The sequence below is a fragment of the Haematobia irritans genome, chromosome 4 (assembly GCF_050003625.1).
Source record: "Haematobia irritans isolate KBUSLIRL chromosome 4, ASM5000362v1, whole genome shotgun sequence".
Classification (NCBI taxonomy): Eukaryota; Metazoa; Arthropoda; class Insecta; order Diptera; family Muscidae; genus Haematobia; species Haematobia irritans.
Window position 1 is genome coordinate 105,770,599 of NC_134400.1, and position 26,577 is coordinate 105,797,175.

Consider the following 26,577-nt stretch of genomic DNA (forward strand, 5'->3'; position numbering starts at 1 on the left):
GTTGATGCGATAAAACCCCAGCAAGTAAATTCTTCATATTAATAGATAACCTCAGACAATTGAAATGATTTCGGGCGATACAAGAAATTCAATGTTTTAGTTACTAGTGCCCGTATAAAGAAGCTTATTATAATTTATAATTATAATAAACTAAGTAATAAATAAATAATTCTAACTTCATACAGCCAGAAAAGTAATATGATCTCCTCAAACATGTTTCAAGAGTATAATTTGATTTTTTCTTCACGGGGAGCATATATAAATTATATAAATAGAAATATAGATTATGTACATCCAAAACTGATATACATTCTAGAGATGGACTTAATTTTCACTTCACAAGATGTTCTTTTATGATGTGATATATACGAATTTTCTGTTTTGCGTAGTTTTCGCAATTAATTCAAATTTTCGAAATTTTACCATCTACACCCTCAAAAAATCGCTTCTGTAACATAAATATACCCAAACATATTTTGCTTCAAGCATATATATTTTCAGGATTGGTCCAAACAAAATATTGTTTGTATTGTTCAAACTTATTATGTTTCACCTTAGGGCATACACTCGTAGTAAAAAAATTAATGAAATTCTCCTTGTGTGCCCAGCAAAAAAACATCGCTAAAAAAGTAATGAAAATGTTCTTTTTGGATCCGGAAGTGGTGCAAAATTGACGCAGAAACGATGAATTTAACATTGGCTTGTCATAGGACGGAAGTCCTCCATTTCAACAGCCGATGAACTGAATTTGCATCACTTCTTTAGGTGTGATCCGAATTCAATGTTTTGGATGTAAATTAAAAAATTATGTGATATTTTGGGAAATAAATAATTTTTAAAATTTTTTATAATTTTTAATGGATTCTAACGCTTGTCTGAAACGTTTGACCTCAAATATTTTCAAAAATTCAAAATTTTTTCAGATTGAATTTTGTCGAAAAAGATGCTAAATCTTTTTCGACAAAATTTAAATAATTTGTAACATTTTATTAATTCTTAAACTGTTTTTAATCAATTTGAAACAAAAAAGTTAAAATTACCTATTAAAAATATGAAAAAAAACATGTTATAACAAATTGAATGAAAAGAACTTCCTGCACGTACGAAAAAGACTGTTTTTCATATGTTTGGGTGTAAAAATTATATATTTGGAACTCAAATTTTTTAACACAATATTTTTAAGTGCAAGCATATAATGTTCATAAACTAGCATAACATGTTTGGGACATATATGTTAATATGTTAGAACATATTATGTTTGGGCCATAAAATGTTTGTAAATATAATATGCTTAGATGCAAACATATATTAATTTAGAAATAGCCTATAAACATATATGTGCTTAGAAAGGGCATACTAGAGAGTATGCTGCAAGTAAAATAATGGAAGTAACCAACTGACGCCTTAAAAATATATCCACACAAAGAAAATTTCATTAAATTTTTTTTCTACCAGTGTATGCCCTAAGATGAAACATAATATGTTTGAACAATACACACAATATTTTGTTTGAACCAATCCTGAAAATATATATGCTTGAAGCAAAATGTGTTTGGGGTATATGTAACAGAAGAGATTTTTTTTTGAGATTGTAGTACGGCCGAAATTAAAAACAATTAAACATATTGAATTTATTGAAAATTTTGTCAAAATTCTATTTCTATTGAAAATTTTATCAAAATGCTATTTTATAGAAAATTTTGCCAAAATTTTATTTCTATAGAAAAGTTTGTCAAAATTTTATTTCTATAACAAATTTTGTAATTATTTTATTACTATGGAAAATTTTATCAAAATTTCATTTCTATGGAAATTTTGTCAAAATTTCATTTCTATAGAAAATGTTGTCAAAATTTATTTTCTAGAGAAAATTTTGTAAAAATTTCATTTCTATGGAAAATTTTGCCAAAATTTCATTTCTATGGAAAATTTTGTCAAAATTTCATTTCTATGGAAAATTTTCTCACAAAATTTTATTTCTATAGAAAATTTTGTCAAAATTTCATTTCTATGGAAAATTATCAATATTATTTTTCATTGTCGTCGTTTTTTTATTCCAGCTTAAAACCACACATTGACTAAACTACAAGAGTAGCTTAACCAACAGAGGAAAAGAATATTATTTTTCTACAGAAAATTTTGCCAAAATTTTATTTCTATATATAAATTTTGTCAAAATTTTATTTCTATAGAAAATTTCGTCAAAATTTTATTTCCATAGAAAATTAATGTACCTCTTAATTGGAGAGATATATTTTGCGAAATCTACCAAAACATCATGAATTCTACCAATCTACCAAACAGTAAAAAATCTACCATTTCTGGTAGAATTCCACCAATTGTGGCAACCGTGCTACCGATTCATTTTTCGGCAGACGTGGAATTTGTGGAAAAATATTTGAATGTATTATTTAACCGGTCTATATGTTGAGATAAGTGTTGAAAAAGTTAAGAAAAAATTACTTTTCCATCTAAAATTCAGTGCATTTTTCGCTATGCTTTTTTTGCAGGGCATGTTGATGTTTGGCAAAAAAATTATATTTGTGCGAAAAAATTGTCCATGTTCCCCGTGAAAAATATCACTATGCTCTTGAAACATGTTTGACATTATCATATTCCGAATATGATATTCCTTTTGTGTAGCGTTTGGATCCCTTATAAAATTATGAAGTAGCAATAACTTTAGAGTGACTTTATCATTTGGGCGGAATGATAATTTGGGGGAAAAATAGTGGAACACTAAGGCCACCACTTTGTGAAGAATCGGTATTGCCATTAGTAAACGAAGTGAAGGTCGCCTAAATTGTGACCCTTTTTGTAATGTGTTCACTTATGAGCCGACCATTTTTTATCGGCGGCGGCTGATACTAAATGTTTGCCTCCGACGGCGGCAGACAATTATCCATTATAAAATCAAATTGAAGTTATTCCAAAGGTAATGAGATTAATTGTACAACCAATCTTACAATCAAATTTACATTTCGTTAAATTTTTCTGAGCCAAATATTTGCAAAACTGTTATAGTAGTTGAAATTGATTGATTGTGGACCGAAGGTTCAACATTTTGGCAAAAATACGACAATTTTTAATACATTTTTCTGATTTAAATCGATATTTTTGATTAATTGGCGGCTACATCTCACAAATTTAATGTATAATATTAATGTGGTAATATATCGAACATATCATGAAAATTGTCCACCTTTAAGAGATGTCAACAATGTCCAAGTTTGAAATATATGAAAACAATTATGCTTATATATATTGCATTTTCCTAATAAAATTAATTTTATTATTTTCTATTCTTTTACAGGTAACGTATTTTTCCATTTTGTAACATGTGAGTAGATAAAAAAAAAATGCCTCCAAGTTGAACTGACTGATGTTTACCATCTGATGTGTAAAATTGTAGGTAGTTCAAGAGAATATGGTTGGCAGCCTTCCTTCCCTATTTGGTATAATTTTAGTAAAGAATTGGAAAAAAAAATCCTCCTAATTCAACAAACGCAAAGCTCAGATCCCAATGTTTTCAGATATTTTGATCACTTCATATCGATGTCTCCATTCCAAAGTACGCTAAGTCTAAAAAGTGAATTTTACAGGAAACAAAATCAATTTTTTTTGGAATTTCTCAAATTTATTTTATAAGATGTAAATTCACTTTTTTCGGTCTTAAAATCATGTTTATTGTAAAATTTTTTAGTATGTACGAATTCAAAATAGTGATAATAGAACATGGCTAAAAATGACTTAGACCACTTTAGACCGAACATAGCTTTTTGGCCTTTTTTGGATTGGGAATTTTTAAAACTTTAGTCACAGGCTGCGTACAATATTAGCCATAAATTTTTAATAGATGTGTCCAATAAGTTTTGACAGGATGCAATTCACATCAATCCGAATAAAAAACAACGAACTCCATCAAAAAATGCCAAGTCGACTTAGCCTACTCATTTCAGATGAGGACATCGATATGTCCCCTTTTGTAAACTAATATTTGTAGTAGAAATTGCTTCAATAACCGAAATGGGAATTTTTAACTCGAATTTTATCCTTCAAAGTGCGAGTTTTCTTCAACAAATGAAAAACAAACAAAAATAATTATGCGTAATTACACGTAGATAAATAATATGATCACCTCGACCATGTTTCAAGAAAAAAATAATAATTTTTAGATGAAAACAAGTAAGTAAAGTCTAAAGTCGGGCGGGGCCGACTATATTATACCCTTCACCACTATGTAGACCAACATTTTTGTTACCATCTCAAGTACTTCAAATCTGCTGGGAGTTATATAGTTTGCATTATATAGGTTTGCATTTCCAGATAAAATACTTATAATGGAGACAATTTTTTGTACTTCTGCAAAATCTCTAGAATTGAAATTGAAATCGGCTAACGCCCTGGAATGAAACACAATGTTAGTAAAAAATATGGGAAATATGAAGCAAGAGAAATTTTAAAGCAATTGTACAAAAGAGCATTTATGGTTTATCATGCGATACTTATGTATTCGAGATATAGGACATTTTGAGTAACATTTACAATTTTTTGCTACTCAGCAGTGACGATTTTACAAGGATATTGGTTAGATCTTGCCAAGATATGTGGTCAAGTGTGGATTGTGATATATTATTTGGTCAAGTCGGGCGAATTGGAGCCTTATTTAAAACTCAACCGTTCTGTGGAAAGTCTGGCATTACAGTGTGTAGGATATGACAATGATATGGGGAAATCATCACAGAATTTTGTGTAAAATTAGAATTAGGCTTTATTTGTATAAATTAGGCTTTATTTGTACAAACCGGAAGAACGAATATATGGAGGTTTTATCTAAATCTGAACCAAATTAGATCAAACTTGACACACTTAAATATCATATTAAATATATTCTCTGTGGAAACTATCCCGTCAATTGGAGGAAAATCCCATTGACAATGGGTCCAAAATATGAAATAGTCTACCATATTTTCCCACCTCTGGTGTACATATATATGGGAGCTATATCTAAATCTGAACCGATTTTAACCAGATTTGGCACACATAACGATATCATTAAACGTACCTCTCGGTCAAAATTTTAAGGAAATCACTGCAAAACTCTGGCTTTTGAGGCCATATAAGTTCAAATCGGACGAAAGATATATATGGGAGCTATATCTAAATCTGAACCGATTTCATCCAAATTTGGTACACTTACCGATACTATTAAACGTACTCCTTGTGCAAAATTTGAACCAAATCACGGCAAAACTCTGGCTTTTGAGGCCATAGAAGTTCAAATCGGACGAAAGATATATATGGGAGCTATATCTAAATCTGAACCGATTTAAATAAAATTTACCAAGCATTGGTAGAATACTGCTCTCTACGCAAAATTTCACGAAAATCGGTAGTAAACTTTGGCCTCTGTGGTCATATGAGTCTAAATCGGACGAAAGATTTCAATCAAATTTACCAAGCATTGGTAGAATGTCAATTCTACTCTTTATGCAAAATTTCACGTAAATCGGTAGTAAACTTTGGCCTCTGTGGTCATATGAGTCTAAATCGGACGAGAGATATATATGGGAGCTATATCTAAATCTGAACCGATTTGAATCAAATTTACCAAGCATTGGTAGAATGCCATTTCTACTCTTTATGCAAAATTTCACGAAAATCGGTAGTAACCTTTGGCCTCTGTGGTCATATGAGTCTAAATCGGACGAAAGATATATATGGGAGCTATATCTAAATCTGAACCGATTTAGCTGATATTTTGCAAATTTTTCGAGACTCATAAAATATTCAGATGTACTGAAGTTGAAGAACATCGGTTGATAAATACGCCAATTATGACCAGATCGGGGATAAATATATATGGCAGCTATATCTAAATCTGAACCGATTTTTTCCAAAATCAATAGCGATTGTCTTTGTCCCAAAAAACGACCCTATGCCAAATTTGAGGACGATCGGACTTAAACTGCGACTTGTACTTTGCGCACAAAAATACATGAACAGACAGACAGACAGACGGACGGACATCGCTAAATCGGCTCAGAATTTAATTCTAAGACGATCGGTATACTAAACGATGGATCTCAGACTTTTCCTTCTTGGCGTTACATACAAATGCACAAACTTATTATACCCTGTACCACAGTAGTGGTGAAGGGTATAAATATGGAACATTTTTGTCACAAAAATGCCATTTCAAGAAATTTTAATTGAAATATTTTTTTATTTTTTCATTTTATACCCTGCCAAAAAATGTTCCTACCAGAAATATTGATTTTGTACCCCATTAAATATATACCAATCTATTCAGAATCACTTCCTGATTCCATCTAGACTTTAGTCCGTCTATCCGTGTATTTGTTGTTCGCAGGATTCCGGTCCCAATTATTAATCGATTTTGATGAAATTTGGTATATGGCGGTTTCTTGGCACTAGGACGAACGGTATTGAATTTTCAAAAATCGGATCAAATTTAGATATAGTTCCTATATATATGTATCGCCTGATTTCGATAAATGGTGTCAGATTGAATTCATTTACTAACCGATCGGCGTCAAATTTCCGGTCCCAATTATTAACCGATTTTGATGAAATTTGGTATATGGTGCTTTTTTGGCACTAGGACGAGCGGTATTGAATTTGGAAAAAATCGGATCAAAATTAGCTATAGCTCCTATATATATGTATAGTCTGATTTCGATAAATGTTGTGAGATTGAACTAACCGATCGGCGTCAAATTTGAAAATAAAATGAAAGACAATTTTATTTGATTAAGGTCAACTTGTCTTTTATAATTGTGAAAAGTTCTTCAAAGTTTATGCAATTGTCTTTAAATTTGTTGTCTTTGTGCATCTTGACAACAAATCAAAACAGGGTTTATAAATAGGAGAGTTTTTCAACACTTTCTATTAAAGACGATTGTTACTTGAACCATAGCATAAGAAGACAAGTCTGAATTTGAAAATTTAAGTTGTTGTTAACTCGTTTTTAAAGGACTTTAATAGTAAATGAAGAGAAAAACAGAAAAAAACTAACAAATTAAAATTTGTTACCTAGAATCAAGTACGCAAAACTTACATTTAAAAGAAATTTCTGTCGTAAAAGTTAAATTCTCTTTACTTCAATTCTTCGCTTCTTTGGCTAGGAAACAATACCACAATCAGTAGTGTAACGACAATTGTTTTGGAACCTGGGATGCTTTTTTCAGTGTAGGATGGAGGTATACTACATCCGTTCGTAAGACATCGAAATATTGGTCTCAGACCCAATAAATTCTGAGTCGACCTAGCTACGTATTTCTGTGCATATGTTTGGATGTAAAAATTATATGTTTGGAACTCAAAATTGTTAACACAATATTTTTAAGTGCAAACATATAATGTTCATAAACTAATATAACATGTTTGGGACATATATGTTAATATGTTAGAACATATTATGTTTCGGACATAAAATATTTGTAAATATAATATGCTTAAATGCAAACATATATTAATTTGGAAATAGCCTATAAACATATATGTGTTTAGAAAGAGAGACCTAGAGAGTATGCTGCAAGTAAAATAATGGCAGTAACAAATTGTCGCCTTAAAAATATATCCACACAAAGAAAATTTCATTAAAATGTTTTTCTACCAGTGTATGCCCTAAGGTGAAACATAATATGTTTGAACAATACAAACAATATTTTGTTTGGACCAATCCTGAATATATATATGCTTGAAGCAAAATGGGTTTGGGGCATATGTTACCGGAGGGTTTTTTTTTTTGAGGGTGCGTCTATCAGGCTGTCCTTCAAAATCCTCTTGGAGGAGTCAATTTCATTCTATCCGGTTGAAATTTGCATCGAACAATCATACAAAAATTTGTTCCTATCGGTCCATAATTGTATATAGCCCCCATATAAACCCAGATTTGATTTCCGTAGCTTCCTGGAAGTGCAACTTTCATCCGATTCGTTTGAAATTTGGTATGCCATGTCAGTATATGCTTTCTACTAATCGTGTACAAATTGGTCCATATCGGTTCATAATTATTTATAGCCCCCATAAAAAACAAGTAAGGAAAGTCTAAAGTCGGGCGGGGCCGACTATATTATACCCTGCACCACTTTGTAGATCTAAATTTTCGATACCATATCACATCCGTCAAATGTGTTGGGGGCTATATATAAAGGTTTGTCCCAAATACATACATTTAAATATCACTCGATCTGGACAGAATTTGATAGACTTCTACAAAATCTATAGACTAAAATTTAAGCCGGCTAATACACTAGGGTGGAACACAATGTTAGTAAAAAAAATATGGGAAACATTTAAATCTGAAGCAATTTTAAGGAAACTTCGCAAAAGTTTATTTATGATTTATCGCTCGATATATATGTATTAAAAGTTTAGGAAAATTAGAGTCATTTTTACAACTTTTCGACTAAGCAGTGGCGATTTTACAAGGAAAATGTTGGTATTTTGACCATTTTTGTCGAAATCAGAAAAACATATATATGGGAGTTATATCTAAATCTGAACAGATTTTAACCAAATTTGGCACGCATAACTACAATGCTAATTCTACTCCCTGTGCAAAATTTTAACTAAATCGGAGCAAAAAATTGGCCTCTGTGGTCATATGAGTGTAAATCGGGCGAAAGCTATATATGGGAGCTATATCTAAATCTGAACCGATTTCCACCAAATTTGGCACGCTTAGCTACAATGCTAATTCTACTCCCTGTGCAAAATTTCAATTAAATCGGAGTAAAAGATTGGCCACTGTGGTCATATGAGTGTAAATCGGGCGAACGATATATATGGGAGCTATATCTAAATCTGAACCGATTTCAATAAAATTTGGCACACTTGACTACACTACTAATTGTACTCCTAGTGAACAATTTCAACCAAATTGGAGTAAAACTCTGGCTTCTGGGACCATATTAGTCCATATCGGGCGAAAGATATATATCTGAACCGATTTCAATAAAATTTGGCACACTTGAATACAGTACTAACTGTTCTTCTTGTGCACAATTTTAAGCAAATTAGGGTAAAACTCTGGCTTCTGGGGCCATATAAGTCCATATCGGGCGAAATATATATATGGGAGCTATATTAAATCTAAACCGATTTCTTCCAAAATAAATAAGGGTTCTATTCTGAGTCAAAACACATGCTTGTGCCAAATTTGAAGTCGATTGAACTAAAACTGCGACCTAGACTTTGATTACAAAAATGTGTTCACGGACAGACGGATATGGCTATATCGACTCAGGAACCCTGAGCATTTTTGCCAAAGACACCATGTGTATATCTCGTCTCCTTCTGGGTGTTGCAAACATATGCACTAACTTATAATACCCTGTTCCACAGTGTGGAACATCCGATCCCGTTGAAATTTGACACGGTAATTTTGCACGTTAATTAGAAGGAGTATGATCACCCCAACCATGTTTCAACATCGATAGGTTATTTTTAGTCGGAAAACATGGAAAATGTTTGTCTCAATAATGTTGTTTTCTCGCCAAAAATATGCATGGTTGCCGAAATCAGATACATAATTTCAGAGAAAATAACATGGTTGTGACTAACAAGTTAGATGTTCCTCGTCCAAAAATCTTGAAACATGTTTGAGTTGATCATATTCCTTCTCTGCAATTCCTTCTCGCCTTTGAGCTTTGTGTCGTCCTATTAAAGCCGTATATATTTAAAAAACGCGGCCTTTATCATTCATATAAATGAGAACTTTGATTTTAAAGAAATAGTTTTTAAATTGAATGAGGTTTTCTCGAATCAATCGAAAATTTTGATGTAAATTTCAACATATTGGATTCAACTATTTTTTGTTATTTAAGTGTATACACGTAACGGCTTAGACAGGTTTTGTTATTGAAAACACGTTATGTATATATATCGGAAAAATGTTCTACGAAATACAAGTACATATTGCATAATAATATTTGAATTATAAATGACTAAGTTGTTAGTCAACAATGAGACAGCGACTCATATTCACACTAATTGCTAAATAGTTACGATTTGTTGTTTACGTATTATTAACATGAGAAGAGAATTACATTGACCCCAAGAAAAAAACGAGAGTAACCATTTATATTAAGAGTAACACTCTTATATTGAGCTCTGAACATTTTGCAAAGAGTTGATAACGATTTAACAGAAGACGATTCTTCTTCTTACTGATTAATCGAAAACTTTAAAGGCAATTTCTCTTTAACTGCCATTTAACATGTTTGAATGTTAACATTCAATTCATATAGAGTCTATGTGCTCTATTCAGTGCAAATGTAGGAGGTAGGTTCGGAAATGATAAATAGTATCATTGAAATTGAATTGAATCTTCAAGATTCAAACAAAGATACTTTTTCATTTCGGCGAAGGCCTTAAATTGTCTCTCTGTCTTAAAACTTCGTATAGCGATAAAGAAATTTTAACAATTTTTTACTCCAATTGTTTTTTTTTTGTCATAATATGTTCAAACAACTGAAGAAAAATGTATTATTTTTAATAAATTTTCTTCAAGTTTTCAAACAGTAATAACTTATTTGTGTCATATTGCAATTAGCAAAAAGGTTTATTTAATTTTTCTAAAATATATCTTCACATTCTTTCATGGTGGATTCACTTGTTTGGGTGCACATACTTTGGATTCGTTTACTTCACTTACATGAATTAGAAAAAGAAAAACGAAAATAAAAATATATTGTATACAAATGAAATTTACAATTTCACTAAAATAAAAAAATATATATTTATTCTTGTTTTATTATTATTTTGGTGGTGCTAAGTAAATTTTCACAGATTTTTCAAAATACGATATTTTCTTAAACAAGAAAAAAACAACAATTATGTCTAATAAATTTTCTTGAATTTGTGGTAACAAATTCAATTTATTTATAATATTGGGATTTGATATACATGCAGTTTAGTTTAAAATTAACCTACATTTAGTTTCCTGAGAGTTTTACTTAATGACAAAATTTTTACACTACCACCATATTATTCTCAGGGTACGGAAGCCAAACATGCCCCAGGTTTAGCTTACGAACCCTCTTGGAAGAGCAAACTTAATCTGATCCAGTTGAAATTTTGTACTCCTTTTTATAGCCGTGTACAAATTTCATATTTTTAATGGGTAATTTTAATCTTTTGTTTGTTTCAAATAGGATAAAAACGTGTTAGGAATTAATAAAAAGGTACAAATTACATAAATTTTTTCGAAAAAAAAAATGATAAAACCATTGTAGTAAAGTTGCAAATTTTTGAAAAAAGTCAAACGTTAGAATGCCTTAAAAATCATAAGAAAATATAAACATTGTTAATTTGTCAAAATGTCACAAAATTTTTTAATCCACATCTAAAACAACGAATTTGGGTCACACCTTAAGAAGTGATGAAAATTCAGTGCAATGGTGGACATCCGTCGTATGAGAAGCCCATGTTAAATTCATCGCTTCTGCGCCAATTATATAAAAAGTAATTAATTTTTGCAATCAACATCAATAAAATTTTTAATTGAATAAATTAAAAATTTAATAGTTTTTTGCAATCAACAGCAATTAAATGTTTAATTGAATCAATAAAAAATTTAATTGAAATTTTCAAATTAAATCAATTAATTTTTTGATCAAATATTTTTATATGCCTAATTAAAACTGTGATTGATACTATCATTTTCGTGATTGAAGACATTTCAATTAAAAAACTAATTGGATCGCGGTTGAATCAGAATGTTTTTTCTGTCCATTATTATATAACAGAATATGAAAATTGTAATAATAATATTTTAATCCAAATTTAAATTTTTAGTCTTTAAATTCAAAACTACTTAGCGCCTTAAAAACTTTTTTTACCATTATTGGATCGTAATCAATAATGAACTTCTTAAGGAATGTCAAAATCTTTGGACCCAAGAAAACTTGTTCTTCATTTGACTTTTGGCTTTGGCTCGATCCACGTATTTCTATGTATATATCATAACATATGATTTTTCATGATGATGCAAAATTTTTCCCATCTTCACTTTTTTCCCACCTAGCTGACTTCGCCTTTATTATGACTGATCCAATTACATCCAATTCTCCAAGTTGACTTGAGTAAAACTACATAACAGTCTGCCTGTGTTCTTCAATTTCAGTCTTCTACTATTCCGAATAAACTATAAACCACTTATGAACCAATTATGATGACACTGATGGTGGGGGCAAAAAAAAATTCTCAGATGGCGCCATAAGAAATTATTGTACGAACATCTCTAATATACCAGGCGAATGAAGATAAATGTGCAAATCAGCAGCAATGTCATTTTACATTGGCATTAGATGCACCCAAAAACTGAATTGAATCTTCATGATGGGAAAATGCAGGTTTAGATATTGCAAAATTTTGGGATGGGATTTTAACTAAGCAGACTTGAGTTTAAATTACGAACTTTTTGATCTTGCAAAGCGAATGCTGCGGCTGTTTCGTGTAGATTATTTTGTGCCCATACACTCACAAAAAAAAAAACTTTACTTGGGTTCAAAGATGTTGACCTTCCCTTATGGATTTTGGTATTGATTCCGAGCCAAAGATGCGGCTTCTTTAAAATAAATACAAGATGGGCGCATTATTGGTAAAATTTACAAATTCTAAGAAATTCTGAACTATTTTGTGGCAGACACGAATTTAGTTAATCTTTATGCTTTATTTGTATATAATTTTTTCACTCCGTTTTAGCTTATTTAACTGACGTACGCAAAAAATGACTACAGTCAAGAAATTTTTATTAAAACGTAATAATTCTGTGAACTAAAACAGAATTAAGTCGGCTTTAGTGAAATATATGGTCCACTTTTTGAGTTTATGAGCATTTCCATATGAATCAGAACCATCGCATTAAGCACGCGTCAACCAAGAATGACTCATCTCTGTCGCATAATGGCCACCAAAATCATCGGATCTCAAACTCTTGGTATTTTATTTTTATAGAAAATTTTGTGAAAAACTACAAAACCAGAAATCGTATTTATTTTATGTCTATAGCAAATTTTGTCAAAATTTTATTTCTACAGAAAATTATGTCAAAACTTTATTTCTAGAAAATTATGTCAAAATTTTATTTTATACAAAATATTGAAAAAATTTTATTTCTGTAGAAAATTTTGTCAATATTTTATTTCTATAGAAAATTTTGTCAAAAGTTTATTTCTATAGAACATTTTGTCAAAATTTTATTTCATTATAAAGTTTTGTCAACATTTTATTTCTATAGAAAATTTTGTCAAAATTTTATTTCTATAGGAAATTTTGTCAAAATTTCAATTCTATAGGAAACTTTGTCAAAATTTTAGTTCTATAGGAAATTTTGGACAAAATTTTATTTCGATAGGAAACTTTGCCAAAATTTTATTTCTATAGACAATTGCGTCAAAATTTATTTCTATAGAAAATTTTGTCAAAATTTAATTTTTTTTATTTATCAATTTTTTTTTAAATTTTATAGAACATTTTGTCAAAATTTTAGTTATTAGGAAACTTTCTCAAAATTTTTTTTTACAATAGAAATTTATGACAAAAGTTTATTTCTATAGAAAATGTTGTCAAAATTTATTTTTATAGAAAATATTGTCAAAATTTTATTTCCAAAGAAAATTTGTCAAAATTTTATTTCTATAGAAAATTTTGTCAACATTTTATCTCTATAGACAATTTTGTAAAAATTTTATTTCTATAGAAAACTTTGTCAAAATATTATTTCGATAGAAAATTTTGTCAAAACTTCATTAACATAGAAAATTTAATTTTTTTTAAATTCTATAGAAAATTTTATCAAAATTTTAGTTATATAGGAAACTTTCGCAAAATTTTATTTCAAAAGAAATTTATGTCAAAGGTTTATTTCTATAGTTGTCAAAATTTATTTTTATAGAAAATATTGTCAAAATTTTATTTCCAAAGAAAATTTGTCAAAATTTTATTTCTATACAAAATTTTCTCAAAATTTTATTTCTATAGAAAATTTTGTCAAAATTTTATTTCTATAGAAAATTTTATCAAAATTTTATTTCTATAGAAAATTTTGTCAAAATTTTATTTCTATTGAAAATTTTGTGAAAACTTTATTTCTATACAAAATGTTGTCAATATTTCTTTTCTATACGAAATTTTGTCAAATTTTTATTTCTATAGAAAATTTTGTCAAAATTTTATTTGTATAGGAAATTTTGTCGAAATTTTATTTGTATAGGAAATGTTTGCAAAAACTTTATTTCTATAGAAAATGTTGTCAAAATTTTATTTCTATAGGAAACTTTGTCAAAAATTTTATGTCTATAGAAAATTTTATCAAAATTTTATTTCTATAGAAAATTTTGTCAAAAATGTATTTCTATAGAAAATTTTGTCAAAACTTTATTTCTATAGAACATTTTGTCCAAATTTTATTTCTATAGAAAATTGTTTCAAAAGTTTATTTCTATAGAAAATTTTGTCAAAATTTTATTTCTATAGAAAATTTTGTCAAAATTTTATATCTATAGAAAATTTTATAGAATTTTTTTTTTCTGTAGAAAATTTTGTCAAAATTTTATTTCTATAGAAATTTTTTTTTCAAAATTTTATTTTTATAGCAAATTTTGTCAAAATGTCAGTTCTATATGAAACTTTGTCAAAAAAGTTCTATAGGAACTTTGTCAACATTTTATTTCTATAGAAAATTTTGTCAAAAACTACCAAAAAAATCTAATTTTGCAAATTTTATGTCTATAGAAATTTATGTCAAAATTTTATTTCTATAGAAAATTATGTCTAAACTTTATTTGTAGAAAATTATGTCAAAATTTTATTTCTTTACAAAATTTTGTAAAAATTGTTTTTCTGTAGAAAATTTTGTCTATATTTTATTTCTATAGAAAATTATGTCAAAATTTTATTCATGAGGAATTTTTTTTTTTAAATTATATAATTCTATAGAAAATTTTGTCAAAATTTTATTTCATTAGAAAGTTTTGTCAAAATTTTTTTTATAGAAAATTTTGTCAAAATTTTGTTTCTATAGGAAATTTTGTCAAAATTTCACTTCTATAGGAAACTTTATCAAAATTTTAATTCAATAGGAAATTTTGACAAAATTTTACTTTGATAGGAAACTTTGTCAAAATTTTATATCTATAGAAAATTTTGTCAAATTTTTATTTGTATAGAAAATTTTGTCAAAAATTTTTTACTATAAAAAAATCAGTTCTTTTTAATTTATAGAAAATTTTGTCAAAAGTTTAGTTATATAGGAAACTTTCTCAAAATTTTATTTCAATAGAAATTTACGTCAAAAATTTATTTCTATAGAAAATTTTGTCAAAATTTATTTTTATAGAAAATTTTGTCAAAATTTATTCCTATAGAAAATTTTGTCAAAATTTTATTCTTTAGAAAATTTTGTCAGCATTTTATTCCTAATGAAAATTTTGTCAAAATTTTATTTCTATAGGAAACTTTGTCAAAATTTTATTTCGATATAAAATTTTGTCAAAATTTTATTCCATAGAAAAAAATTTTTTTTTTTTATTTTATATAAAATTTTGTCAACATTTTAGTTATATAGGAAACTTTCTCAAAATTTTATTTCAATAGAAATTTATGTCAAAAGTTTATTTCTATAGAAAATTTTGTCAAAATTTTATTTCTATAGAAAATTGTGTTAAAAGGTTATTTCTTTAGAAAATTTTGTGAACATTTTATTTCTATAGGAAATTTTGTCAAAAGTTCAGTTCAGGAAACTTTGTCAAAATTTTAGTTCTATTGGAAACTGTGTCAACATTTTATTTCCAAAGAAAATTTTGTCAAAATTTTATATCCAAAGAAAATTTTGGCAAAATTTTATTTCTATAGGAAACTTTGTCAAAATGTTATTTCTATAGAAAATTTTGTCCAAATTTTATTTGTATAGGAAACTTTTTCAAAATTTTATTTCTATAGAAAATTTCGTCAAAATGTTATTTCTATAGAAAATTTTGTCCAAATTTTATTTGTATAGGAAACTTTTTCAAAATTTTATTTCTATAGAAAATTTTGTTAAAATTTTATTTCTATAGAAAATTTTGTCAAAATTTTATTTCTATAGAAAATTTTGTCAAAATTTTATTTCTATAGAAAGTTTTGTCAAAATTTTATTTCTTTAGAAAATGTTGTTAAAATTTTATTTCTATAGAAAATTTTATCAAAATTTTGTTTCTATAGAAAATTGTGTCCAAATTGTATTAAATTAAAATACATAAAAAATTCTACCAATGTACCAAACAGAAAAAAATCTACAATTTTTTGGTAGCCACCCTGTATATTTAAATATGATACGTAAAACGTATAGAAAACATTTTTACGGAATCCTCATATAAAAATTAAAAGTTTAGATTTTCTTGGAAAGGAGCGATTTTTAATTGAAAAACTCTCCGCTGCGGTTTATAAAAATTCTCCATTACAATTGAAGTTTTTACTCATTGTTTGAATATCTATTCAAACTACTGTCGAAAGCATTTTAATGGACGAACCTCCAATTCATCCCTTATTATATCATCTATTAACAAAAATATTTATATACATATAGATGTATATATTTGACTCGAAAAATCTGACACTTGTTGACCACTTGAAAAAATCCACTTAAAATCGAAATAAATATTGTTGGCATTTCGTCAAGAGCATTCATTGGTGGATGGAAAATACACGCCATGAAAACACACAACAATGGCATAAATTATGCTAACTTAAAAGAAAAATATACTAAAAAAATCATAAACCAAACGAAACGTAATTAGTTTCAAGATAAATTAGTCATTAGAAGAACAAAAAAAAAAAACGATAAACCATCACAGGTGGGCCCCTAAACATACTCAGACGGGAGGATAAAGATTTCGCGAGACGCCGCCACAATTATTGTTCGAAAATTTTTTTCAAAATGCCGAAGTTATCCAACAAATAAAAATGTTATGGATCCTAGGACGTCGCCATATGGGTTATATCATATATATGTACATATGAACGTATGAAGGCTAATGATAATAAATGGAAATTTAAGCATTTCAAAATTTCCTACAAAACGACAAACAAACCAAAACGCTTCGAAAATAATGACAAATAGCCAACGCCAGGAAAAACAATTGATGTTTACGAATGCGGAAAGTGTGCGTATGTCAATCTTGGACTTTCGAGGCGTGACCAAGGGTGACAAAAAGTATTTTGGTGATCGAAGAAAAAGAATGTCTCGTTCTGTCCATCAGAAACATAGATTAATGTCTTCTGTCATTTGAATTCACAATATGGTAAAGTGGCAATATGTTGTTCTTTGGTCCATATGGATTTTTTTTTTTGGGTTTCTTATACATGCTAAAAAATAATTTCTTTTATGGTAAACAAATTTTTTTATTGTTAAAGTTCTGTCTTTTAAGGCCAAAAAAGGTTCAAGATCCATTTGACATCTTTAACAAGAAAAGAAATCGTCGTTGATCTAAAATTTAATTTCAGAAGAGAAAATTCTTCATTTATGCGTTTATTTCCCCACTAGTTTTTCTAATACTTATGCAATTAAATAAAAATATTTTCAAACTATTTTTCACCACTAATATTCAAATATTTGTTTTTATTTTCTTTTTCATGTTCGTCATTTCTGCCTACAGCACCTTCGAATTTCAAGAGCCTGTTATTGCGTGCCGAAGTCTTAAGAAAAATGAATCACTATCAAAGCTCGCTGGCCGATGTGGATAATGCCCTTAAATCACGCTACACCTCAGCTAAGGTATGTTAAGAAATGCTTTGGACTTAGAAATTTCAAACTCTGGTTTGAACTTTGAAGCTTGCCAAAGCTTTAAAATTTTTACCTTGAATATTTGCAAAATCGATTTATTATAGTTGGGAATTAAGGTATTGATTAATACGCATTTTAAAAAAAAATTCTTTTTTCCTACATGTTTTTCCAATACAGGCACACTATTTACGTTCTTTGGCTCTAAGTGAGTTGAGCCGTTATGAAGAGGCTCTCTATGAAATCTGTTTAGCCATAAACATGGATAAATCTACAAATCTCAGCCGTACTGAATTGTTTCAACATGATCTCACAAAGGTATGAGGCATCCAAAATTTAATTTCATTTAAATAAATTTAATTTAATTTACAAAAATTTAAATTAATTTGGGGAGAGAGTGGGTAAAAATGCGTTTACACATCTGTCAAAAACATATATAAATAATACCGGCTAAAAACCCGACCCTTATCGCTCCTGGAGTTTTGTTCCACCTCGGATAGTGTGTGTAGCTCTTGCGCTGCTCCTTCCTCAATATGACTTCGCAATACTTCGCGATGATGTTCCAATGCCGTTCGTCTGCCGTCATTTTCCCTACCACAATCCGTTCATCTATTTCGTCTAGATGTCCCTCTAATTTCGATCTTTCGGTGCCCTATCGTATGCACCTGAAAAACGTGTGATACGCATCATCGATGACGTTCCCCTCTTCGTTGAGGCAATATGGACTATGAAATTTGTCCATCTTATGCAAAAACATTCGGAAGAATCCGTGTCCACATTGTAATGTAATAGATCACATACCCTGTCTATATATAACGTCTTGCTGTCTACCTGCCGTATATATCGCAGTTCTCATTTAGTCTCTCATTTTATCTCCTCTAACGTGCTTTCGTCAGGTCTGTTCTCCATCTTTAGATAAAAAGCTTTCTTCCTATATTCAGCTTGAAGGTCTAAGATTCAGTGGAGTCAGTGTAATATTCGGAGGTTATACGTAAAGCGGCCGTACGCTGTACTACCCGAAGGTTTCGTCTCAACGCGCGTGCCCATATCTCGCTTCCGTAAAGTAGAACAATATTACAGGCTTCCATCAGGAGCTTTCGACTTTTTGGCAGCGGGCCGTCTAAGTTCGCCATTAGTCTGTTGAGTTGTTGTGTTAAATGAGTTGCTTTCTTTCTTGCATAGTCCATTTGCGTCGAGAACTTCAGCTTTGTATCCAGTTGTATTCCTAGGTATTTTATAGCGTCCCTCGTTTAAATAACAACATCGCCTACCTGCATGTCGATCAGCGTTGGTATGTGTGATTAGCAACCGATCTGTCTTGTGTGTCGCAAGTTCTAGTCGTTGTGTCCCCAACCAAGGTCTTGTCGTATCATCATTTGTGTAAGTTTTCTCTGCGCCTCTGTGGTGTTTCACACTTGTATCACAGCTGCGATATCGTCAGCATATACGTTCAAAAAAGAGTCCAGTGGCATCTCAAGTTCCCGTCGTAGCTAATATTCCATAGATCGGGACACATGATTGAACCCTGGGGCGCTCCTTCAAGTTCCGTCATCGGTGTTATATATCAATATTCCGTCCTTCAGATAACTTCTTATTATCCGCATGAGGTACCCCAGGATTTCAAAATTATGTGCCAATGCTTGTAAGACATCCGCCCATCTAAGGCTATGGTCACACTAGGCAAATATTTGACCAAAATGCGTATCAAGTTTTCTCTGCGCCTCTGTGGTGTTTCACTCTTGTATCACAGCTGCGATATCGTCAGCGTATCCGATCAAAAGATCTCAAGTTCCCGTCGTAGCTAATATTCCATAGATCGGGACACATGATTGAACCCTGGGACGCTCCTTCTAGTTCCGTCATCGGTGTTATATATCAATATTCCGTCCTTCAGATAACTTCTTATTATCCGCATGAGGTACCCCAGGATTTCAAAATTATGTGCCAATTCTTGTAAGACCTTCGCCCATCTAAGGCTATGGTCACACTAGGCAAATATTTGACCAAAATGAGTATCAAACATTTTTCCGAAAACATTTTCCAAATATCTGGATACGGTTTTTGAAAAATAATCCTGCCATGATGTTATATATCCAATATTAGCTTAAAATGATTGCAGGCTTGACTGTGGCGACGGATTCTTTTTCGATTTCTGTCAAATATTTGCCCAGTGTGACCATAGCATAAGACATTAAAAGCATTTTTCACGTCTAGGGTTGCAAGTAGAACGACATGCCTGCTATAATGGCTGCGCATCTGGGTAGCTAGAGCCACGTCCATTACATCTCTAAGTGCTCCCATCGTAGATTTTTCTGAGCGGAACCCGCGTTGTCTGTGAGAGAGTCCTCCACTTATCTCGATCGCTTGTTCCAGCTAGACCCCAGGGGTCTCGGTAAATGTCGTTTCGGAGTTCATCCCATTGATTCCTTTTGCTGTCATTTATGGCATTTCTGAGCGCTATTTTGGCTTCCAAACCTCTGTGTCGTGCTCTTGTATATATTCATCTTTGCTTAAGTTAGTTTAGGTTAGGTTATGTGGCAGCCCGATGTATCAGGCTCACTTAGACTATTCAGTCCATTGTGATACCACAATGGTGAACTTCTCTCTTATCACTGAGTGCTGCCCGATTCCATGTTAAGCTCAATGACAAGGGACCTCCTTTTTATAGCCGAGTCCGAACGGCGTTCCACATTCCAGTGAAACCACTTAGAGAAGCTTTGAAACCCTCAGAAATGTCACCAGCATTACTGAGGTGGGATAATCCACCGCTGAAAAACTTTTTGGTGTTCGGTCGTAGCAGGAATCGACCCACGACCTTGTGTATGCAAGGCGGGCATGCTAACCATTGCACCACGGTGGCTCCCTCCTTGGCTTAAGCAGTTTCGTCTCAGTTCTGCGATCACATGTTTCCACAAGTGGACCGCTATTTTCTTCGTGTTTATATTCCCTACTTTCGCCATGGCCTTGTTGAATCCTTCGATGTCCATTGTTTGTCTCACAATTTGGCTCGCGTTTCCTTGTATTTCCGCGCAGAGGCGTCGTCGTAGAACCTGGAAAGTGATCAACAGGCGTTTTACCTTCTTCGGAACAAACACAGCATCTGGAAGCGTTTTGACATTGCTTCAGCTGATGGCTTTTTTCGCCACATCGTATTCAAAGACCCATGCCCATCCTGTCAGGGCCTTTGGCAGTCATATTGGTGGTGACCTGTTCCAAAACACCTATATCACTACTTAAGTTAATTCAATTAATTTCAATAATTTTAAAATAATTTAAAATTTAACTTTTTAACAAATAAGTTAATACTTTGCTGTGCTCATTTTAGATTCTCCAAAAACTTCTCTCTCAAACGCCGAAATGCATTAAACTGGATTTGATGGGATCCTCGCCGTTTTTACGTTCCAAATATCCATACGGTATTTATCCTGAGCATCGGCTTAAACGGAGAAATCTCGACATGCAAGAGGATGAATCTATGCAAATCTGTGAAGAGGACGATTTCCTGTCATCTTTATACTCGAATGAATGTGAAATGATGTTGGCCGATGATGATGTATTGACTTGTAGGGATTTTCTCAATTGTGCCGAGAAACGAACAATGTTCGATAGTATTGCAAGAAGATGTGAACTGGCATTGAAAAGACAAACTTCACGTAAACATTTTAGGCGGAAATGGATGCACAGAGAAATGGAACTTTTGCCATCGATAGATGTGGAGAGTGCGCGATGCAGTGGACAATTCCGAAATGTTTTGGAACGTTTACAACAAGAATTTGTGAGACTGAAAAGTAAGTGAAAACTTAGGATACGGTTACACTGGACAAAACAATCAAAAGGAATTTGTTGCAGAACCTTGTGTGATCATATCTTTAGTCATTGTTTTTCTTTATTTCATTTTTGTTTTATTTCCAGAAATTGAATCCTCGCCAGAGTATGCTCTGAAACAACTCATAACTGTGTCACCTTCCCTTATCGATACCAGCGATTTCGATTGCGTTTTATGTTGTCGTACCTTCTGGAAGCCTGTGGTGACACCCTGTGGCCACACCTATTGCCTCGTGTGTTTAGATCGTTGCATGGACTATACCTCATCGTGTCCTTTATGTATGTCTCCGTTGGTAGAGCCCAGCGGGAATATGGTACAAGGGGCCTCATCGCCTGTGCCTTTGATTTTAACCAAAAGACCGGTGACGAAATTCCTTGAAGCCGCCATGAAACGTTTCATTCCAGATAGCTATAATAAACGACTTCGCCAGGAAATGGTACTGGAACCTTCGGTACCAATTTTCATTTGTACGACAGCATTCCCTCATGTGCCCTGCCCATTATTTGTATATGAACCCCGCTATCGACTGATGGTTCGTCGGGCGGTCGAATCGGGTGATAAGCAGTTTGGTATAGTTCAACCACATAGCGGAAAGACACGTTACTATGACTATGGTTGTATGCTAGATATACGAGATTGTGTTCTACTTGGCGATGGATGCTCCATCCTTAGTACAATGGGTTGCAGACGTTTCAAAATTTTGACCCGCAATGAGAAAGATGGCTATGAAACGGCCAAAGTGGAATATATTCACGATGAGACCATAACCATGGAGAATCTTTCGTATGTGGGGAGAATGCATGAGATTGTGTTAAAAAAGGCCAAAGCTTGGTATGAAAGCTTGGGAGGAGATCTCAAACATGAGATCTTACAAAGCTATGGAGAAATGCCTTTGGTCGAGGAGAATTGGTCAAGTAGAGAAGATGGCCCGGCATGGGCTTGGTGGATCATAGCTCTATTGCCTTTAACACCACAACTGAAGGTGGGTAATGTGGACAATTTTAAAGTTCTATCTTATTTAAATTTGTTTCCTTTATTTTTAAGGTTGACATCCTGGCTACCACGTCCTTGGAGAAACGTTTACGTGCCATAGAAAAGACTATTCATTCCATGCCAGGGAGTTGTCACTATCAGGGCGTATCACAAAATTGCAATGTCTCTGTGGTGGTTCACAACCAACAACATCATCCAGTACTCAATGGGGACACTACTGGTGAAGATCAAGATGATCTCGATATGGACAATGAACATCATGGTCTAAACGATGGAGACGAAGAAGATGGCGAAGACGGTGAAGAGACTGGAAATCACTTAGCCTTGGGACATCACATCCAAAACCTTGGCAGTGGCGAAGAGATCGAAGATGATGATATTATTAATGGGAGTATTTTGGAAAACCACGAGTTCCAGGATCATACCAATCGACCACATCGCCGCCACCATCATCGACATCAATTACACCATCCCTTACAAGCTGATGTAGAACATTTCGATAATGTTGAAAATATCGATGAATGCTGTCAACGCACAACTACTAATGCTCTAGTACAAGAGGATTTGGTCAATGGCCATACCGAAGACTTGGCAGAGGGAAATCCAGATAGCCAACATCATCGTCGCCATCACCATCACCATCGCTATGAAAACCATCATCATGCAGCACATTCTTTACTATTATAAATTACCTCCCGAAGGAGCTCAATCTCAATAATTCTCAGACAACAGCTGGAGAATTATATGCCATCTCTAAGGAAAACCTCAATATATCGATAAGTTTATTATACAGTACATATATATAGACCCTCCATACATACATACAGTACATGTGGTTTTGGAACTACAGTACATTTATACAGTACTTCATTAAACCTCAACCCATTACTAAACTCGATAAATATATACAATATACATATATAAAAAAAAAAAAACAAAAAAAAAAATACATACACACAATACTTAGGTGTGTGTGGGTGTATGTATTAGTACAGTGGTTTTTACTATAGAATTTTATAAATCCACGAACAACAACAACAACAACAAAGGGTCCTCTAGTATTTGATATTACATGTTAGTGTATGTGTCTGTTAAATGTCTGATACATTCAAAAAAATCTATGTCCATGTATTGTGTATGTATGTACAACTATGTGAATAGATCTATAAAATTTATATAAGTTATTTAGTATATATATGTGCGTGTGTATGTGTGTGTGTGTGCGTATCTCTTAGATCATGTGATAATTGAAACAAAAAACATGCATAATAACAAACCTACATTTTAGTAAAACGCTACTATTAATTGTAATATAAGAAATTAATTTTTAATAATCTTTAACTATCGGCAATCCATAAATTATTGTATATTTTTTTACACATAATACAAAGATATAATTAAAAAAGAAAAACAAAAACAAGAAAAAAAGCAAATTGACTAAATCAAAGATAGTAAGGTATGTGTTTTCAAATGGATGACATGTGGGAGGTGGTCCAGAGATTCCATAAAAAAAAATATTATTAACAATAATGGCTCCGTAGTCATGATCACAAACAAATCATTTTGAAATAAACATGATATCACATATATATAAAAAAAAAGAGAAACGACTCGCTTTTGTGATGTCTAATCAATACAAAAATTCCAAACAAATTGCGCAAGTAACTAAAGGGTGGTTAAAATTTCAAGGGCCGATGTTGATTTTGAATAAAACACAAACTATTTAGGAAATTATTGTAATTTTATTTTATTATGATTTATTGTATTAGTATTACTCAATTATGTATGGAACAAAATATCGGCCAAATGGGCGCCGCGACCTCGGTGGCACACATTCATCCGATGGTCCAAATTTTCGATGACGCTGAGGCATAATGGAGGTTCTATGCCGTTAATGTGCCGAATTATCTCATCCTTTAGCTCTTGAATTGTTGCTGGCTTATCGACGTACACCTTTTCTTTCAAATAACCCCAAATAAAAAAGTCCAACGGTGTCAAATCACATGATCTTGGCGGCCAATTGACATCGCCATAACGTGAGATAACACGGCCATTGAATTTGTTGCGCAAAAGAGCCATTGTTTCGTTAGCTGTGTGGCAAGTGGCACCGTCCTGCTGAAACCACATATCGTCCACATCCATATCTTCCAATTCGGGCCATAAAAAGTTCGTTATCATCTCACGATAGCGAACACCATTCACGGTAACTGCCTGACCGGCCTCATTTTGGAAAAAATACGGCCCGATGATACCGCCAGCGAATAAACCGCACCAAACCGTCACTCTTTGTGGGTGCATTGGTTTTTCGACAATCACTCTTGGATTCTCATTCGCCCAAATGCGGCAATTCTGTTTATTGACGAATCCACTGAGGTGAAAATGTGCCTCATCACTGAAGATGATTTTCTTCGAAAATTGATCATCCACTGTTGCCATTTCATGGAACCATTCTGCCCATTCACGACGTCCATGGTTCAAATTGAGTAAGTCTGAAATAGAGAAATGTCAAATAAAATTCGGAAAAAAACTTGGCGTTTAGGTGTGGTTCACATTCAACATCGGCCCTTACCATATAACCTTAAAATCAAATCTAAAAAAAAAAAACAAATGTTTAGATATCCTACAAACAACCTTATTGTATTGGTTTTATTCATCGGCTGTTAAAAAAGAAAACTAATTTCCCAAATATTAAAAAGTTGTAACATAGTTTCAATCGCAAATTTATTTTTTTTTATATTTAGTCAACTCTGTATGACTTAACTCCATTTTGAATTTAGAGATGTAACTCAAAAAAGTTTATTTCAATTCAAAGATTTTGAGTTTTTTTTTTAAGGATATTGGATTTGATTCCCAGCCAATTCCGAGCTTTTTTAACCCTTTGACTACCGATATCGAAAATGATAACAAACTCTATTTATATAATTTTATTTCTATATAAAATTTTCTTAAAAAATTATTTCTATATAAAATTTTCTCAAAAATGTATGTCTATAGAAAATTTGTTTAAAATTTTGTTTCTATAGAAAATTTGGTTAAAATTTGATTTCTATAGATAATTTGGTTAAAAATTTTATTTCCACAGAAAATTGTCTTAAAAGATATTTCTACCGAAAATTTTGTCAAATATTTACTTATATAGAAAATTAGGTTAAACATTTATTTCCATATAAAATTTTCTCAAAAATTTACAAATTTTAAAAAATTCCGAACTATTTTGGGGAGACACTAATTTAGTTAGTTTTCATGCTTCATTTGTATACAATTTGTTCTCCTTTAATTTAACTAACGTACATAAAACAGTTATCAGAGTAAAGGAAACTTTCTCAAAACATAATAATTCTATCAACTAAAATAGAGTTAAATTGGCTTTAGTGAAATAGAGGGTTCACTGTTTTTTGAGTGTATAAAAAATTTGGTTATAATTTTATTTCTATATAAAATTTTGTTAAAAAATTATTTCTATATAAAATTTTCTCAAAAATGTACAGTATGTCAAGAAAGTGTTTTGACAATAGGTTAAAAATTATGTTTTGTTCCAAAATTAAATATAATGAAATTTAAAAAAATATTTTATTATGTATTTTGCAAAGTATACATACGTACACAGCATTTCTGCAAAAAATAAAATATTTAATATTTCAATCATTTCTGGAATTTTAAATATTTGGCAATGTCAAAAGACTTTCTTGACATACTGTATGTCTATAGAAAATTTGGTTAAAATTTTATTTCTCTAGAAAATTTGGTTAAAATTTGATTTCTATAGAAAATTGGATAAAAATATTATTTCCACAGAAAATTGTCTTAAAAGATATTTCTACCGAAAATTTTGTCAATTATTTACTTATATAGAAAACAAGTAAGGAAAGTCTAAAGTCGCGCGGGGCCGACTATATTATACCCTGAACCACTTTGTAGATCTAAATTTTCGATACCTTATCACATCCGTCAAATGTGTTGGGTGCTA

General features: G+C 31.3%; 1 protein-coding gene across 1 annotated transcript in view; it reads left to right on the plus strand.

Moving 5' to 3' along the window:
- LOC142233004 (uncharacterized) overlaps window positions 1–24,043 on the plus strand; it is a 175,279-nt gene extending 151,236 nt beyond the window's left edge. Inside the window, exons 3-7 of the mRNA XM_075303766.1 lie at window positions 17,667–17,785; window positions 17,972–18,109; window positions 21,117–21,579; window positions 21,704–22,599; window positions 22,662–24,043. Of these exons, the coding sequence (XP_075159881.1) occupies window positions 17,667–17,785; window positions 17,972–18,109; window positions 21,117–21,579; window positions 21,704–22,599; window positions 22,662–23,297 (2,252 nt within the window). The 3' untranslated portion in view covers window positions 23,298–24,043. The remainder of the gene's footprint in view (window positions 1–17,666; window positions 17,786–17,971; window positions 18,110–21,116; window positions 21,580–21,703; window positions 22,600–22,661) is intronic.
- Window positions 24,044–26,577: the final 2,534 nt, after the last annotated feature.